The sequence below is a fragment of the Falco cherrug genome, chromosome 7 (assembly GCF_023634085.1).
Source record: "Falco cherrug isolate bFalChe1 chromosome 7, bFalChe1.pri, whole genome shotgun sequence".
Lineage (NCBI taxonomy): Eukaryota > Metazoa > Chordata > Aves > Falconiformes > Falconidae > Falco > Falco cherrug.
The window spans coordinates 35,837,362-35,857,363 of record NC_073703.1 but is presented as its reverse complement, the minus strand read 5'-3'; the positions used below and the strand labels follow the sequence as shown (position 1 = coordinate 35,857,363).

The 20,002-nt window shown below is 37.0% G+C and overlaps 1 protein-coding gene across 11 annotated transcripts in view; it reads left to right on the top strand.

The window, feature by feature from the left end:
- LOC102059623 (kinesin light chain 1) overlaps window positions 1–20,002 on the top strand; it is a 74,508-nt gene that overhangs the window by 27,713 nt on the left and 26,793 nt on the right. For all 11 annotated transcript variants that reach the window (XM_055716468.1, XM_055716466.1, XM_055716467.1 and 8 more), the window contains 3 exons: window positions 13,473–13,734; window positions 16,517–16,747; window positions 18,763–18,841. In XM_055716468.1, the coding sequence (XP_055572443.1) occupies window positions 13,473–13,734; window positions 16,517–16,747; window positions 18,763–18,841 (572 nt within the window). The remainder of the gene's footprint in view (window positions 1–13,472; window positions 13,735–16,516; window positions 16,748–18,762; window positions 18,842–20,002) is intronic.

The following is a 20,002-nucleotide window of genomic DNA, read 5'->3' as shown; positions in this document are numbered from 1 at the left end:
TTCCATAGGGTTTTGTTTGAGGTGCTTTGCAGGTGTCAGACATAAGATGACACTATACATGGTGGGTTTTGTGCTAGATAATTAATATATTTAAGGACAGGCCATAGTGAATAGGCAGGCATGAGGACTGAGGATGTATACTTCCAGTACCAATAATATATTTGGGAATGTGAACAAAGGAGTTGATCTCAGAGGGTGAACACTAACGCAGAGTTAACACTGGATATGCTAATTTCTTACAATGTATAAAGAAAATTAATCTCTGATGGTTGGCAGTTTCTTCAGATTCAGTCAGCAAAGAAAACAGATGCCAGTAATAGTATCTGTGTGTTGATTTAATCACTGCTTGTTGCTTTGAATCCAGCTTATCTCCCATGGACTCTGCTACTTAGGTCTTTTTAGTGCAATCAGAAACAATCTTTACTCTAGGAGCTGTGTTTTGACATGTACGTAGAATTAAATTGAATTTGTTTTGTCAAATAATTATTGTTGGTTATCTTTCTTGCTTAAAATTAGGAAGCATGGAATCATATCATCTTCTATTCCAAATTTTTGCATACTTAGATGTAGTATTTTTTACATGGTTTCTCAGTATCTTAGTCTTGCTTGCAGGTAAAAGCAGCAAAATATCTTGCAGGTAAGTTTAAAAGTGAGCAGTTTCCTATTTTGGTTCTTTTGTAAATATCTGCCATAAACCCCATTCATTGTATTAAGATTGTGTTTTTCTGGGATTATGTTAGAACTGTAGCTGACTATTAAATTTTAAAGTGGATAGAGCAAGGGATGTAACCAGTCTAGTCGGTAGTACTGGCTTCCTTACATACCAGTAGGGTTGAGGAGGTGGCTAATTACAGTCGTCTTACTATGTTATGTACACCAGCAAACCATTTACAAAGTTGATGTTGTGCTAATTAACATTCAGAAGGTCAAGAAATGTCTGGCATAAAGTTGAAATTTTTGGTACTACTTAAAAAAAATTGTATATAAAAATCAGTCTTTTTAAAGGACAGCACTTTTTTGGGAATTATCAGATAATGCTATATCTTAATTCTTAGTAATTTGCAATTCATACAAACATTGATGTTATATTCATAAACTTTCTTAAATTCTGTGCTGCTACCCCTTTTGGCAGCGTGTTACTACTAATATTTTATAGTGTTCTAATATTGTGCTTTGTCAGGAGATGGCACAAGTAGTTAAACGTTAACACAAAATTAAGATTACTTGCAATGTGCTATTAGTTGTGTGTGTGTGCTGTTCCACAAACTTTTTAAGAGGTTGCAGTAACTGCATTCCTGCAATATATCTTGAGTTTGCTCCTTCCAGCTGATGGTAGTTGAATGATTTGCAAAGCATGTTTTACAGATTACAGACTAGCAGGGGAGGTTTTGTGTTGGGGGGAAGTTCTGCTTTTTTTGGTTTTTTTTTGCTTCCCCGCCCCCCAAATAAAATATTGTGTTTAAGACTGAGTGCTTTTATGGGTGTTCCTTTATGAAACAATGTCATGTTGAATAGTGTAGGAAAGTCACAGCCGTATCTTTCTCTTCCAGTTTGAGCAGCTTCCATTTCAGAGACTGCTGGTACACCTTCATCCCTCTTGTCTTTGCCAGGAGTGGATTTTACTACACCCTCACCTTTAACATTTCATTTATTCACATACTTAAACTGGATGTTCCTCCCTGCCTCTTCCCCCCACCACTCCCACCCCCCAACCCCCCCATACTGAGGGGGAGTTTAGAGGGAGAAGGGTTGATTAAAAAAAGTGGGATTTCTACCCCCACCCCTGCCTCAGTGTAGAGGGTGGCTGCAGTTAATCGGATCAGTGCAGCTAGTGGGATGGTAATCAGTGAGGATATAGGGGAGGTTGCAGATTTGAGATAGGAGGAGGAGAACAACTTCCTAAAATGTTTCTGCTGACATTTCTGCTGACAGAATAGATGATCAATCTCTAAGGCTATAATTGAACTTTTCTTCAGCCTCAGTGCTGGTTTATGTAGTTTCACACTCCTGCTGCTTGTTCCGTGTCCTCATTCTGTCAGCACAGCTCTCTGCATGACAGCCAGGGGAAATAGGTGTATTTTGGCTGTGTTTGTGTCCTGGACCTTTTCCTTTTCTGTCCCCTCACCTCTGACTGAAAAACAATCCAGTAAAAGGAGCGTATCTTTGGTATGATTTATTATGGACAGGAGTGCTTGTGCTGGAGTGGTGGAGGATGTGAATGAAGTGTATGGCTGGAGGTGCGTTACCAGGTTATTATTTCTAACTATACATAGCCTTGGTGAGTGAATGCTCGTGGTCTTGGTTTAGAGGAAGCCAGACTAGGTGAGTCAGTGGCCGTGTCTGTCTTTAAATTCCTCTGTACATAGAAGGCAGTAGTGTGTGGAAGATATAAGAATGCACAATTGTTTATATTCACCATTTCCCTGGATGTAACCTGCTTGCATTCAGTACAATGAATATTACTGTATTGAAATACAGAGGGGTGCAGGAGTCATGATGGTCTTTGGCAGTATGCTAGCACACACGATAGTAACCTAGGGGTCTTAGCAGAGGTATGAATGAATGAGTCTTTGGGAAGGTAACGCTCATTTTGAGAAATGACCACTATGCCTGCTGTAAGGCAGAATGGATGTTAACAGAGAGGATGTTGTAAAACCACTCTGTAGGGTTCTGAACAGAGTGCTGGTGCTTGGTGGGCATTCCTGAGGGCTTAAGAAACTGTGCAGAGATGACTGCTAATGTTTTGGTATGGTACTGATAGGTGTCTTAGCCAGATGTCCTCACTTTTCAAGGACTTGTTATCCATCCTATACTTTTTGGAAAGACAAGAGGCACCACAGGGTGACTTTGACTGTGTCCCAGTAATTTGCTGTTACTTAATTGCATCTCTTTTCCCTAGTTCAGAAAAGAGATAAAGGCAGATAAATGATTCAGTTACTCCGCTATTAAGTCTTTCTCATACAGCTAGTATCCATTTGTTTCTCACAGTACTTTAAAGCTAAAATATGCTGCATGTTGATTTTAGAGCACACTTAAAATATTACTGATATAATATATGAACTTTGTAAAAATTTCTAGGTTTGGAGTTCATGCAGAATGCAAATAGAGAGCAAAGATGCACAGTATATTTTTTGACAGCTAGTCAGTGGCATTTGAATTACAGTGCCTGCTTGTAGTTTGTGAGTTTGTGTGGCCATTGAATCTTGATCCCCCACCCAGTTGTTCTGTTAACAAATGGTCTGAAAATATACTTGCTGACTCTTTTTTTTTTTTTTTTTTTTACCTCTTTCTTTCTCCCCTCCCCCCCAGCCTTCTTTCCCTTTTTTTCTCTTGGCCAGTAGTCTGGCTGCACACAGAGCAATAGTTGCAAGTGTGTGGTATGTTGCTTTTGATGGCATGGTTGTGCATGTCATGTTATGCTCTACCAGCCTCAGTAGGGGGATGCTTTCAAAACAGATTTATCCAAGTGAGGTGGTTTAAAAAGTTATATTAAAAACATAACTTTTTACTACTGATGTGTCTGTTTTACAGTTAATGTGTGCTCTCGTTCTGTGTCAGTCCTCCAGAAGAGTGATGTACCACAGCAGGACGGTGAGAACTGTCATACTAGTGTTACCACAGCCAGTATTTCAGGAGTCCCAAACAAGCACCCAGTGCCCCAGCAGTAACTAAGATAAATCATGAATGTGGAAGTTCATGGAGAGAGGGCTAAAACTATTGTTTGATCCTCAGGTGTGAGTGCACAGAACATTAAGATGCCTTTGTCAAATGCTGGGATAGTGCCTGCTGTACTGCTTTGTACCTCCTGGCCTAGTAGAGTTCAGAGCATCTGAGTAAGCCCTACAGATTATAGGGAGCTTAACAAGGAAATTATTTCCAACGTTAGAGAAAAATCGGCTCTCTGCTGTAGTAAGTAAGAAACAGTGACTGATACAAGGTTATTTTTCTAGATGATTGCATCATTTGGTATGCTTTCTGTGAAATGAAATTTGTAAGGTGTAAAAAACTGTTAGTCTGATAATTGCCATTGAAAGTATCGATTTTGATGTAATATTTAATGGGGTAGAATTAATTCCTTGTCAATATTAAGGACAGTGCCTGAACAATTTAATTGTGCAACTCTCTTTTTCTGTAGTCATTCTGTTTCACTTTTTAATGGAAGAATAAGCAGGGGGAGGCTATTTTCCCCAAGACTTGAAGGGAGACTGCGTACAGTTTGTGCATTTTAATGTAAACTGTTAGGTAGTTTCAGAATCAGATTTAAGGACTTGTTAAACCTAAGGCTAGTGTGTGCTGAAGCAGTGCTAATGGATGTTCCTTTTATGTCTGCAGAAGAAATTGCTAGTTTTCTTGTTTTGGTTCAAATAACCCTTCTCTTCAATGTCCTCAAGCATGTAAGAGCAACATAATCTGTACTTGCAGTAGTCAGCAAAGCTTCCCACGTAGATCCAATAATATGAGGCAAGCAAGATGTGGCCTTCTCTGCCCTTCCTGCATGCATTTTTTTAAATGGTTATAGATAGGCCATGAAAAGTAGATTTGGTTAAGATTATAGGTCTGATGTTAGTAAGTGGGGGCTGATGGTGTTTTTAATGTATTCTAGAAGTCTGATTTGATGGGAACATTCCTGTGCTTTTGCCTAAGTGCTATTTAGAGTTAAGATAAATAGATAACTTAAATGGATGTTTACTTTGATTAGTCAATAAAGCAGTTCTTGTCCAAAAATAACAATACAAAATGAAAGCACTAGAGTCAAGCTCAAAAAATGTTTTGTCTACATTATTGACAGCTTAAAATTGCAAGACAAGTATCTTTGAAAACAACTTTGATGTTACTGTACCTTCCTATTCCAGTCTGAGAGACTCTCAACAGCTAGAATTAGTCTGTTAAAAATGTCTTACCGAGACTCAAGATTCACTGAAGGCATGGCTACTCAAGTTGGCAAATCCATGAAGAGCTAAGTGCCATTTCCACGAGGAAATAAATGTAGATTCTTGGAATATTGAGGGTAAAAACTGTGGAGTTTGATAATGATGATGGATTTGTAACTCAAACTGTTGACAGTATTTCTTTAAAAACACAGTCAAAATTTCCTTTCAATCCACTTAAAGTAGGTAATTTATGAAGCACATCTTCATAACTACAAAATACTAAACTACAATACAGTTCTTTTGAATAAAATTACCCTTTGTTTTTCCTGATATATCTTTGTTTTTTGTGGCAAGCATTCTTGGTAACTGAGGGTAAATACAATGATTTTTTAAATACTTCAACTTCTGCCTTCTGATGCATTTAAATATGTTTAATCTGTCTTTATGTAACTACTCTTAATACAGTCATGATTATTTTGTTAAAATGATCCAGTGAAGTGTGCTTTGTGGTCATAAGCACTAGGCAAATCCTGTGCAGCCCAGACTGGTATGTTGTGTCAGGGTTCTAGTGAACAGGCAAAATGCTCTGATTTCTTGGGGTCCGTTGGCGGCTGCTTGGAAGTGTTTATTAGTGCTGACAGGAAATGAAGGAAGTGCTGGCTTTGAAGATCAACAGACACTGTTTGCTGTTGACACAGCAGTAGTACAGAAGAGACAACTCCCTTGCTCCAAGGGGCAGGAGACTTTGCGATTTGCAGTCTGTCCGTCTGCAGAAATTGCATCGACATAACTAAAATGAACAGATTGGCATTAGAGCTCTTTGCCCAAGACTACCAAACAGCAGCAGAGGTTTGTATTCAGTTTTATTATTCTGGAAAAGAACACAGTTTTGATCTTGCCACAGGTCTGAGGATATTTGCTAAGTATACTGGTTTAGATTTAGAGTAAGGAAGTATGTATGTACTACCAATCTGTAATAATGATAGTAACCTCGATTAACAAAGATTTAATAAACAGATATCTTTGTGAAAGTACAGCTTTTAGTGTAGTTCCTTTAAAATCTTGACTGGGTCTACTAAACTGCCTTAGACACACGCCTGTCAGATTTCTTTTGCACTTGCTTCAGCTTTGACAAAGAGTAATCTTTGATGTGATAACAAATGCATAGAAGGATCTTATTTCCATCCAGCTTCATTTGAAACCCAAGATGCTAGAAGAGCTTGGGAATGTATACAGAGAATAAATTTTTCTCTTAACACGCTTATGATACGTGCAGACTGATTGTAGGATCTAAACAGATGCCACTTTTCAGAGGAGGAATAATCCACAGTGATCTTAGCATATGTTGCTATTCTGTGTTTTAATCACTATCTATTCTTAGGACTTCAGAAAGGTAAAATGTAGTGGGTGAAGTATGCCAGAAAGAGGATAATTTCCCTTGATTCCTTTTACATAAATAATGGGAGCAGGCATAATAATGTGTCTGGGGGGTAGCCATATCATCTGAGGGTCTCTGTGTCTACTGCACTATGTGAGCAGGAAGAGGAAGGTGGAATTTGGCCGTGGTCTGCAGCAGCGTTATGGAATTCCAGATATGATTGAATCAAAAAGAGATTTGTTAGATTGGCAGGTCATCTGGATTGTCTGCAGTTAAAAGGATACAGATTTGACTGTATCATGATAATTGAAATGCTAGCTGGTAGCTTGTGTTTATTCAGTCGAGTACTGTCAAGGGATTGACACCATAATAGCCTTTTATTTAAGAGGAAAAATAATCTGTGTAGTTACAGGACGTTTTTAAGCCACTGAATATTTCTATACTGTAGAGTTTTTTTACTGAATTGACTGTTTCATCAGGAAGTCATAATTTTAATGAAAATAGTTCACTTGCTACAAAAGAAGGAGGGTTGAAAATACTCTTAACACTTGTCAGTTATCCTTGAAATGTGCAAAACTTTCTGTTTCACAGTAGTGTATAAGATTGTTCCTTAGAAGCATGCAGATATGATTGCTGAGAAACAGTATGCGCTTCATTAGTGGTTATGCTGTGTGCTATAGAAATCTAAAAAAAGGACCCCACAGCAGTGCATATCTTCATAGCCTGTGCTTTCTCAGCAGTGCAGATCTTAGCTTGTGCTTTCTCAAAGCGAATTGTTAGCCTCACCCTTGCTACAGGTTTTATAGGGGTTATTTTTGCTGTAATATCTTTTATTAGCAAACAATAGTTTGTTAGCCCGCTTTTCTCCTTAACTTTTTAGTTTTCCAAAGAATCTAAAGCTTTCCCCTGAAAGGTGTGCTTTTTTTTTTTTAATAGCAGGCTGTGACATTAAAAGATTCCAACGTTTATCAAGGCAAATGTACAGTGGCTGTGTTCTTCAGCTAAAAAAGTACATAATCCTCTTCACTTAAACATAATTTAATGCAGTGGGTGGGGTTACTGATAGCCACTGGAGTTTTCTGGAGTCTGATGCAGTTGTTTTCAGAGGTGGATGCTGTTGTAATGTCGGGGTAGAACATGTGGTTGTGCAGCCTCTTCCCGCTGATGCGGTGTGGAGAGTAGGCTGCACCTACTCTCAACAGAAAAGCAACAGCCACGTTAGTCCAGTGGAAATCTCTGCCAGTATTCAAGTTTTTTGGCATTTAGACATTTTAGTCAAGCTGTTCTATGCTTGTTGTGCATTTCTTCAGAAATTAGTGCATTTACCTTTATAAATGCTAAACTTCTACAGCTTCCAGTATGTGCTGCTAATTGTCCTCACTGAGTTATTTTTAAGGTAGATTGTGTCCATGGGCACTGAATTGTAAAGAGTCTTTCTGACATCATGTATTTGGAAACCTGAGGCAGTACAGAAGTGCAGCCGTATTCTGTTTATAGAACTGGGTCAGCGAGCGTACCTTGAGTCTGACCTCCAGCAGGACACTGTTTGCAGGTGGAGTCCAAGATTTTTTTATTCCGTAGAGGCTCGTGTGTGGATTCAAATATAGATTGATGAAAAGAGTGATAGATAGCATTGGCAGTTCAGCTATAGTCCTGAATATGTCAAGAAGGAAAAGCTACTCTGTTTCTTTTGTGGAGCTAGACATACTCAGTGGAATGAAATTCCTGAGTGTAAGGGATCCTTTTAATTACTTAAAAGGAGGGCAAGTCAAACAAAAAGAGAAAGATTATAAATTTTCATATGTATGGCAATATGAATTGTGATAGCAGAAATAGCCTCACAGAGAAAGAGAAATTAACATTTTAGATTTTTAAAAACATGTAAGTAACCATTGTTCTTTCAGGTTTGGAGACTTCTGACTGTAAACCATAACAGCAATACATTCAGACTGGAGTGTTTCTTGTGTGAGTCCGTTTACAAATACCTAAGTATATGAAAGACATCAGTGGGTGATTCATCCTTGCCATTTCTGACTCGTGTGTTGCCGAGCTGCCTTGTTAGGAAGGGGTGCGGTTAAGGTAGTGTCTGACATACTACTGGTGTCCCTCGCAGACAGTTTTTCATCTCTTGCCTTTGTTGGTGGCTTTCTTTTTGTGCTTGGATGGCCTGTGACTTGTGCGGATTGTTTGAGAAGGTAGTTTTCCACATCACGAAGATTAGCAGTTAAAGCTGCTCGTAGTATTTCAAGATGGTGTGTTCCGTGTGTAATGAGATGTGTTGTTGGTCTGAGCCCAGAATTAATGACTTGTAATTTGCAGCTAATACAAAATGAAACGGGTGCATGCCAGATGTAGGATGCTGAGTCTTGCCATTTCATTAAGGAGGAACTAAGAGTGAAATTAGGGTTAAAAGGTCTGAATAGACTGATTATTGTTACAGAACAGTGAACTGATAGGTACATATTGGAGATACAAACCCCTCAAATGAGTACATGCTATATCTTTGTGGAATTGGTATTGTACTTGTAGATGACAGGACCCATAGGTATGGCTTGGGCCAGTCTTGTAGTAGCTTTTATGTTAGGAAGATGATTTACTCTCTCTTGTATGCAGACACTTTATTCTGCAATTTTCAGCTATCCTACCTGCTAACTAATATTCAGAGGAAAGAGTTTAGGAAGAATTTGGCTTGTCACAGCAGTTTACGGACTTTGGGATTTATTTTTGTAACTTTTATTTTATTGTATTTCAGATTGTATTTTAAAACTATAATGATCAGACACTAGAGATGCTAAAAGATTATCTTCCAAGGTTTTAGTACTTGAAAGCTGACAAGTAATGAAAACGTCAATACTGAGAAAGGGAATTCTTAGAGGTACATAGCAAGAAAATCAAAATAAAAACTAGAACCATTTTATTTTTTTGTTTTTATATTTGTGTTTAGGACCTGGGCTAATCTTTAGTAAAGAGGAAAAAAAAGTATCTTCTGGGTTTCTTAGAAAAATGTTCTTTCTTTATTAGTGTTCCTATGCAAAGGATTCATACGGTTTTGTGTTCTGGTTGAAGAATTCTTTGAGGTGATCTGCAGGGAAATGACACTTTTTTTTTTAAGCAGCTGAGTAGGAAAAGCTATTTATGTTTGAGAGATCCTTAAATATATGAGTTGAGGATCTTAAGTAGCTAGCTGTGATGTGTGTTATGCCCGTATGAGAATTTATGCACAAACTGTGCTTGTCAGCATTACTAGTGCAATTGGTTTGAAAGTTTTATGAATAACAAAATACCTAAAGATACAGCCACGTAAGTTGTTTGTATATGAGATTATACCAGAGGTTACTTGACTTGGCTTTATGTTCCTTATGCTTTCTTTAGTTCAGATTCCTGCTATTCCCAATCCATTTCTTTGATTGGAGTGCACGTTACAAAATTTTGCAAAACTCAAAACTCTCTTTAGCTGTTGTCATTGTAGGGCTTTTTTATGTTGATCTGTCCAAGTTCATTAATTTTTTTTTATGTTTGAAGAAAATTGCTTGATTTTTTTTTTTTAGTGTTGGAAAGTACTTTAGCATAGTCTGTGTTGTGGTAAGTAAACCAGGAAGGTAAATACTCAAGATCTACACAGGCACATATTTAATACGATATGTAAATTGCTTAAGCCAGATGGCTAGTCTGTAACTCTGGCTGCATTGCATTTTGGTTTTTTTCTTCTCATCCAGAATTCTGTTTTCCAACTAAGCCTTTGTACATTTAATTTTTTTTTTTGTTTTCAATTGTACACTGAATTAGAAATTAATATTTGAGTCTAGAATTCCTGCTCTATAACAGGTAAAATTTGAAGTGCAGTGGAGGCTTAAGAAGCCTTTGACTATGCCCCTTTTTTTTTTTTTCTGTGGGGAAAAAATAGAGGAAGAAAGAATTAACTTTTTTGAAAAGCTACAATAGAAAGGCATGGTAGATTTTGTCTCTTTTCCTCTGTATACATGCATGCCTACTTCCTGCATACAAATTTAACTTTTTTGCTTCCTGTATGGGATTTGCTGCCTCAGGGTATGGAAAACTAGTTGTATGATTATGTATTCAAATATGGTCTTGTTTGATGAGTAGGTAATACCCTTTTGTAAAACATTTGTAAAAAAAATGATGGAAACAGCACCACACCTCCATACTACTCTTAAAAAGACATTAGACATTTATTTATTAATCTTACTCCTTCAAAGAATCAGATCTGATAACAAACACGTAATTTATCATGCTGTCCTCCCGCTTTCTAAATTATTCTCCCAAGCACAACCTATAAAACTCCAAACAACATTGTCCAATTTTTTGGTAGCGTTTTGCACAGAGATCATTTAAACAGACAAAACCTATGCAGAAACATTCATTCCTTTCCTGTTGGTGGGAGAGATTAGGATGCTAAACAATTTTCACAGGAGGACACTTGAGAATCCCTCTCCCAGGCTGCGTGGACCTTCAGATCAGTCTGTCTTGTAGCCTTTTCACTGGACACCAGCTCTGGTACAGTTGCTTGTACTGGTAGCTCTGAGGCAGTGAAAGCTTATGGCTACTTTTGGTTTAGAATGAGGTGGCTAAAAATCTGGGCCACCAGATTGAGACAAGAAGCGTGTATTTGTAAAGCAGGTTTACTGCTCTGGTGGGCTTTAAGTATATTTTTGCCCCATTGGGTTTAAACCTGCTTTTCCTTTCTTCCAGAGCTTCTGTGCCAGCTTTCCCTTCCTTAAGTGCACGCTTAGTGTGTTCAACCAGAGCTATGTGCCTGATTCTGTCTATGATCTGACAACCATTTTTCCTTAAAGTAATAAATCAGTGTCAGTATCACACCGTAGATGTAACTGTGCACACAGATGTGTCTTTTGGCTGGATTTCATGTTGGATAGGTACTTTCCAGGCTCCTTTATTCTTTTTGCATGAAAGCTTGACCATTGCAATGCCTAATGTAGATTTTAGTAGTTACTTTCTTGGTTTTGTGTATTATTTTTGTAACAGTGAATGGCTGCTAATTTGTCTGTATTCACCTAGAATTCATTTACTTTCTACTAAATAAGGGGTTAAAATGTGCCGTTTTTTTTAAACTGCATCTATACATGTGCTACATACATACGTGCACACACCTGCCTTCAATCTTCGGTGTAGAATGACAATAAAAGACTGAAGCACGCAGAAGGAATTGATACTACTGTTCATGTAAGACAGACAAATGATCATGTACTTAACCTAGAATGTTGGAGAAAAACTCTAGGTATTTAAAAATCGTATTTCTCAGAACTTCTCTAATACAAAATGGAAGTCCCTATTCATTAGATGTCTTCTGCTGGTTTTATTTCCTTATGATCAAAGGTTCAGTTCTTTGCATTCAGGATGGAAATTGCTAGTTGAAGGCATGAAAGCATGCTGACGGTAATTAGGGTTGAGTTGTATGCTGAATTTAGCATAATCCGTAACAATTTCTTATATGACTGTACGTGTTATAAGCATTTATTTACAAATTTGACTCACACAGTTTTAGAGAGTATGTGCTTTAAAAATGTTATTTTAAAATTGTGGGTAATAGTTCTCAGGTCATAAATGGGAAATATGTAAATATCATTCTGCTCATCAGGTTTTGGTGAGTTGATTTCTTATGCCATTATAGGTTAGATGTTTTATACAGATGCATATGCTCTGTGTTACATGTATTTGTGAATATACAGTTCTTGTATTAAACAGTGGTAAAGCCAAATCCACTGTTTCCCCAAATTATCTGTGTTTTCAGACAATAGATTATTAAAAAATAAACCAATATAGTGTACAGCACTTTTGTGACAGATAGGTATGCCTTTTAGGTGATGTGTTGCAGGAGATCATAAAAGAGAGGGTAATTTGAGTGTATATAAACAGAAAGTGCAACTTTTTTTTTTAATGTAATACAAAAGTGTAAGAGCACATTCTTTGGCTCTTCTCATGAAGTGTTGCATATATGCATGTTCCTTATAGCACTCTTACTCAAGATGTAAGTGATGGTAATTTTTTTTTGCTTTCTGCTAAAACTAGACTTGTTTCTGTACAAAGTTTTAATACAGTTTAGCTAATTCATTTTAAATGTTAATCAGACCTTTCCCCAAGTGGCTTCATATAGATGTGCTAATTTATTGCTTTTGAGAAACCTTTCCTACTTTATTCTAATTTATACTTCCTGGTTCGCTCAAAGATATAAATCTTTTAAATATAAAGGAGCAATTCCTCAATTGTTTTTGCTATAGAACATTTTTCTGGTGAAGTTTAAAAAGGGTCAAGTGATTTCTGTGTCTTCTATTTGTATTTTTTACATTGTTATACTTGTTTGTCAGTTCAGTTATAGCATGTGTGATAGTACAGATACCTGAATTGCTAAATTCTTTTTGATCTTCATTTGCGTTTGGTAAAGGTGTTTAGAAACATTCTGAAATTTGCTAGCCTTAATGTAGTGCATGAGGTATGGACAAAATAGCACAGTAGAGTGTTTCTTGCAAGAATTGTGCTATACAAGCCATTTTTCCCAGCATGAGACAGCTGTTGCAACTTCTTCAGAACAGCTGCATCTAGGCCTGTAGGCAATTGAATGTCTATATGTAACTGTAGAGTTACAATAACGAATGTAACGTAATCTTAGGGGGTAGTTGTTATTTTCAAAATACGTAGTGATAATAGCTTTTCTAGCCCTTGGAAAAGGATGAAGGTGGTGTTCCCTTCTTACTGGAAAAGGGTAATTTTTCTTACGATGAACGCTTTTAAAGTGTTGGATGGTATTTCTTCAAATTCTTCAAGCTCTGTTTTGTGGATATTTATGAAGATAGGTGTATATCAGTGGCATCTACACGTAGCTGTATTTATTCCAGTATGTCTTTTTACACCAGCTACTTTGCTTTTGCACAAACTAGAATCTTGGAGATGCAGCCCTGTTTTCAATGTTCATCAGAAATTCTTCTGCTGTGTTGTAGTATATTTTTTTTTCTGTTCCTGTTTGGCTTATGAATTATTGTTAATATTAAATCTGGAAATAGAAACTGGAAAACTTGAAGCACTGTTCAAACCTAGGACTTAAAACGCTGTAAAATTTTTGCAAAAATACAATTACATTCTGCAAATACATTTCAGATTCATATGTTGTAATGACTTCTTAAAGGAAAACTTTATTCAGCTTATTTTATTTTTACTTTTGGATTAACTAGTGTACTCTTCCATTTCAGAATGTATGAAAACATGTCCACAATGGTGTATTTAAAGGAAGAGAAGTTGGAGAAGCTTACTCAAGATGAAATCATTGCCAAAACTAAGCAAGTGATTAATGGACTAGAGGCACTGAAGAATGAACACAATTCAATTTTACAGAGCTTACTTGAAACACTGAAATGTTTGAAGAAAGATGATGAGACTAATCTGGTTGAAGAAAAATCAAACATGATTCGAAAGTCACTGGAAATGCTGGAGCTTGGCCTTAGTGAAGCACAGGTAAAATTGCAGTAGAAATAAAGCGTTTCAGACTCTGAGGTCTTCCATTTACCTTACTAAATATTAGAAATGTGCTGGGACATTTATGTTGCTATTGTATATTAAGGAAAAAGACTGCTGTGACTAAGAGGTAGATACTGTCTTGCTGTGTTGCAGAACTAATTACACATTCAGTGTTAAAGCACTGAAGCTCATAACTGAGCTCCTCGCTGCTTCAGTGAGACAGTTGCTATTTTGTATTTAGCCTTTTCCATGGCATTAGATAGGCAGTTTTTGAGCAGCTCAAGAGCTGAGCGTTTGCATTTTAACTCTAAATTATTGCATGGGGAGGTCTCACACACAGACAAATAACTTGCCCCAACCTTTGAGCTGTGCCTAACCTTAAATTCATGTTTATATTCCATTATGAGATTCTTTATAGTAGCTCATGCTGCTTCTGGAGATTGAGCATCTCTACTGTTTACTGAACGTTTTACTAAGTCAAAGTTGAATCTAAAAGCATTTTAGAGGTTACGAATTGAGTACAGAATCTGAACAACTTTCACAGTTGTGTTAAAGAAAGGACTCTGAGCTGATTTCTGTGAACTATCTTAGTTGATGAAGATATTGTCTGCAGAAGTAGAGTGTTAAGATGCATTTAGTCAGGATGTCAGGATTATATTTACAGTCCAACTTTAGGGTATTTTGTACTAGGTCAAAAACCTGAAACAATGTGATGTGACACAGTTGTTAAGTGTAAAATGGCAGAGTGTTTGCAAATGAGTTGAAAACGCCAGTGAGTTAGCTTTACATTAGTAGGCTTTATATTGATGTGTAACTGTGATCAGTCATCTTATCTGGATCGAGCTATTATTGTTTGGTGATCTGGAAGTTGTGTTGTGTGCATTGGTTCATGGTGAACTGAGGCCTGAGAGAATGATGAACAAATACAGGTTACCAGACATGGGAATGTAGAAGCCCTGGACACTGTGGTACAGACTGTCAGGCCTTAGTATATTATATGAACTTCAGTTCCTTGTATTGGAAGAAAATACCAGAAGATATATGGGATGCAATTGCAATAGTCGAGTTACTCTTTATGGGTGCCTGAAGAAGAGTGAATGAGTAACTTCTCTCTCAGAACTTTGAGATGGTATTGGCACTCTGAAAAGCTAGTTCTTTTTCTTCACTCTTACCTGATTTCATCAGCCGCAGTTGTGGATGTTGGTGCCTTGTTTGCCCCACATGGTGTTTTGTGAACGGTGGCACTGAGAAGCCAAGAAATTTGCAACTGCTGCTTTTGTTAGGAAAGCAATTATGCTTCAAACTATTACTCTCAGACCTGATAAGCCTGGTCTTCCTGCGCATTTTGGGTTGCAACAATGTAATTTTTTTTTTATTTGCAGTATTTAAATTAAGATATGGAAATATTTTATGGATGTTTTTGTGACGTGAATGTAGGTCTGATGACATAAGTGTTATTTCCATGAAAATGAAACTGACTTTGCTGAAGGAACTAATCAAACTTTTATTTCAGTTAATTCTAGAGGGTAAGATTACAAAGGAGTTTAGTTTGCCATTGTTGCTTGTACAGTGTTTGAATACTGACCCTATTATCACTGATTTCTTTTGTGCATACTTTCTTATGTTACAAATGCCACTGTTTGACTAGTCCAAGTAATTTAAATTATTGACAATTTTGAATATGTAAATAGGTAGATGCCGAAGTATGGAGATTTGGACTGGTATTAGGAATTTATACCTGGAGGTTTTCATGCCTTTATAGGAAAAAGTGGTTTCTAAAGGCTTGATGTATTTTTTGAAAGCTGAAATTTCAGTTAAGGACACTAGTTTAACATGAAATACTTAGTTTAAAAACACTTCAAGGTAACTTTGTTTTAAAGAAACATGAAATTGAGGTGGTAAAATGCTAATAACTTGAGGATATTGAACTCATCTAAAAGATTTGTATTATCACCAGTGGCCCATTCTTACAAGGTGTGCTTCCTGTAAAGGGACTGCTGTCAGCTGTTCTACGTGTATCAGTGGGAGGTTATATAAACAGAGAAGGGAGAATATCTTCTGTATGTACTGTTCGGCTTTCACTTAACAAGCTCCTTTTTCATTTAACTTTGTTTAGCAAAAAACCCAATCCAAGTAGGCTGCTTTTATGGCTGTTCTACTTTTTGTCTGTAACGTGACTGTTCAAATACAGTGAATGTCTACACACTCAAGCTTATGATATGTATGTATAAAGTGCTTACATAAACTGTGTGTTCAGTTGCATATTTAGATCTCAGCAGTATAATTGTCCCTTTGAAGTATTATCATTATGCTGAGGTGTTCATCCTTATGAATTGTAAGCATGTATATGAATCCTTTTTTGTCTGAAAGCTGCTAAATTAGAGCTCTGTGTTCTTCAGTTATTTTTGTGTTCCTTCAAGTTAAAAGTATCACTGCTCCATTTCATGGAGTGGAACAAAGATTTCAGTTTCAGTAATCTAGTTCAAAATTTTCATATATTTTAAGATTATATGTAATCTTCAGGGAATTCTAAAACAATTTGATTTCTGATAGCATCATGGAAAACAACCATTAGTAAAGAGTTCCTCTAGGTTAATTCTGGCTGAAAAAATGGTAAAAAATGTTAGAGGAAAAGTGAGAACCAGATGTATAAAAAACAGAAGTGTGAATGTTTACCAGATTTCACAGCTGACATAGGTTTTAAATAATAAAAAGCTTATGTTAAATACAGAACTGCATTGTACAGAAAGTATGTCATGTGACACCTTCTCCTTTTTAGGTGATGATGGCCTTGTCAAATCACTTAAATGCAGTGGAATCAGAGAAGCAGAAATTGCGTGCTCAGGTTCGCCGGCTATGCCAGGAAAATCAGTGGCTACGGGATGAACTAGCCAATACACAACAGAAACTACAGAAAAGTGAGCAATCTGTGGCCCAACTGGAGGAAGAAAAGAAACATCTAGAATTCATGAATCAATTAAAAAAATATGATGATGATATTTCACCATCAGTAAGTAGCTGTATAGTGAAAAGCACCTTACATTTACATATGTGTTGTAACCTGCCCGCTTACCAAGAAATGACAGTTAGAATAGTTTTATTTGTCTGTCACATAAACTTGTCATTAAAATGCTTACCTTCTACCAGTGTCACATAGTTTGCAGGAAGATTCTGAGAGTTCGGCTCATTTTTATTTTAAGAGAGTACATGTTTTGTTGTGTGTAGATAGTAAAATACATATGAGAATCAAAATCCATAAATATTTAGTATCATATTAGCTGAAAAAAAAGAAACCTGAACCAAACAAAAAAATTCCTTTTGTAAATTCAACAGTTTATATAAGTGAGGAATGTAAAATATTAGAGGTCCTAAGTACATAAGGGACTTGGCTTATTTTGACAGCAAGAAAAATAGTTAAGTTTTGTCTAGTTATATCTGTTGAGAATTCATACTAAGATAGGATGTTACTGAACCCCCTTTCAGGACCTTCTGCCAGACTTTGTGATCATCTGCATGTTTTCAGTTGTGTTTAGCTAGCCCATTGTGTTACACGTTCTTAGATTCAGAGAGAAAATGGATACGATTTTAATTTTCAGAAGTAATTTATCACTTAAAAAGACTTCTGAATTATTTGCCCTTCTTGGTATCCTTTTATTTTGTTTCCTTAAGTTAGGTAGCACTATAGGGAAAGATCTCATTTTGTGCGTTCAGACCTGCTCAGCTGTGTCTTGGAAAGAACTGTTTTCATAACCAGTTATTTTAGCAACATAATGGTTGTAAATGCGTGTGTGTTAGTCATGCTTAACTAAATCCTTTCTAACGTATTATGAGTAGTGAGAGTTGTTTTGGTCAATTGCATGCGGAACTTTTCAGTGCTATTTCATGAATTGGTGTTTATTTGTAGCTGAATACTTCCAGTGAAGCCAGTTTAGGAAAGGGGTAGGAGGAGGGAATATTAGGATTTTGATGTGCTAACTGTTGAACTGTAATCTGCAGATGGCCCAAATAGCACCGTTATTTGAAGTTTAATTAGCAAATAGGGTCAAAGTAAGCAAAGCATTTTATGGACATATGGACAATCTCTGTTGTTAGCCGTTGAAAACAGTCAATTGTATATACTCAGTATGGGGGTGGAATCAGCACATTTAAAATTACAAACTTCCCATCTGAGATCTAGTCCAACCAATCTGCTGTTTTTGCAGAACACCCACTTTGCCACCACTGAACTTGAATGCCAGCAGCAGCAGTTGTCTGCTCATTTGTGGAAAAGGTGTTGGATGAAGAGCCAGAAAAATAGGATTGTGTTCTGCTCCTGGGTCTTCTCCTTACTGAGATTAATGTTTCTGAGAACTTCAACTGTTTATACTGTGTAGATTTCACATTTAAGAAACAGGATTGAGGGATGATCTGTTACTTTATTTTACATAATTGTGGGATTTGGAATGATCTTTGGATGTTTAAGAACAGTATACACTAATGGATTGTGCAGAAGTTAATATGATTCTGGATGGAGACTATTGGAGATGACTCCCAAGCAGGTTTTTTTTCCTTTCTGAACCTTAGAGATCACAGCTGCAAAACCTATTATTTGTATAGAAGTTGAGTACTCAGAAATGGAAGTCTCTTTATTCCTCCTCCTTGCCCATCTATAACTTTGTTTAGAACTGAAAAAGTACAGTGGACAAATCTGTGTTCAGTAGCGCTCACTCTTCACTGGGTACTTTCATAAGGTATAATGCCTCTGTGAGAATAGCAGATGCGTTCTTGTGTGCTTAAATTGAGACTGAAATCTAGGAGACCTGATTTCTATTCCTGGCTCTTCTGAAGGTGTCCTGTATTGTTTTGGGACAGAGTATGTAAATACATTTGAACATAAGACCTTCATAAAACTTACATGAGAAATGTTATTCTTGTCAATTACCAAGTTCTGGATGTAGAGTTTTCCTTTTGGTGATTAAATGGACTGTCCCTTTATGCCTTAGATTTAAGCGTAACAATTTGTTTGGGTTTGGGGCTGTTCTATAGGAGGATAAAGATACGGATTCCACCAAAGAGCCTTTGGATGACTTATTTCCCAATGATGAAGATGACCAAGGACAAGGAAGTAAGTACACTTCAGATTACAATGTTAGTGTATTTCTGCAATGCAGAGTATAAAGATGCTCTTTACAAAAATGAATCCATGCTTAGTGTCCTCTGGGACACAGCAGCAGTGGTGAATGCTTCTGCTAAAATAAGGAAACCAGTCATTGATACACATTCTGTACATTGATGTGTATAGAACTGGGGCTTAGGTTTTTAAAGAGTGTTTACTAGCTGTTACAAAGTTCTTGGGACTGGCTTCTGTTCAGATTTGCCCCGCAGTCTCTTTCCTGTGGGCCTCAGAATGGAAAAGGTTTGTTCCAAGTGACTGAGGCGGATTCTGAAACATTGAAGTTCTTCGATGGTCTGACCAGATGGTGAATTCTGTTACTGACCTTTTTAATGATCTGACTTAACATTTTGGGGCAGGTTTCAGTATGAAGCCTTTCTCATACAATCTTTTGTCCTTCGCTAAGGTTGTCTTCCTTAGTTTTACTACTCATTCTAGAAGTACTGTCATCAGGTCAGAAGGACTGATGAATATGCAGTGAAGTTTAAGGTAGAGATTTGGTGGTGTGATTGAAAGAAGCCATTAATAGATAAGCCTCGCTTAGTGAAATGTTCTGTCATATGGGTGTAAAGCTGATGCTATATAATGTATTGATATTGTAGTGTATATGGAGCGTGCTAGTAGTACAATGGTTCTTAATAGACAAATGACTTCTCAAAAAATGTCTGAAGTGTCCCACGTTTGTAATCAGCATTTTCAAATTTCCTTTATGGGCACATACACAAGATGCACTACATTCTTGATAGCATGGTAATGCTATCCATAGCCAGCAATGGAAGGAGGACTTGAAGAATTTAGAATAGGTTAATGTTGACCGTGAATTCTCTCCTGAGTTTTATCCTTGCTTTCCTAGAATTTTGCAGCAGGAAAGTTGAATGGCAAAGCTGCATATATACCTGCATAGTCCCTTTACCTTATTTCACTTTATAATGTCAGTAATTTCCTTGACCTTCAGGAAAAATACTGAAATGCTTCAGTGCTGTGGTAGGCAGTGATTGTGGGTGTAGGCTTGGAATTGTGTAGTTCCACTGACATAGAAAGGCTCCCAGCTGCTGTGAGAGCATTTTGTGCTTAACAGAAAGCAGAGAAGAAAGTCGGGCTCACAGCTGGAGG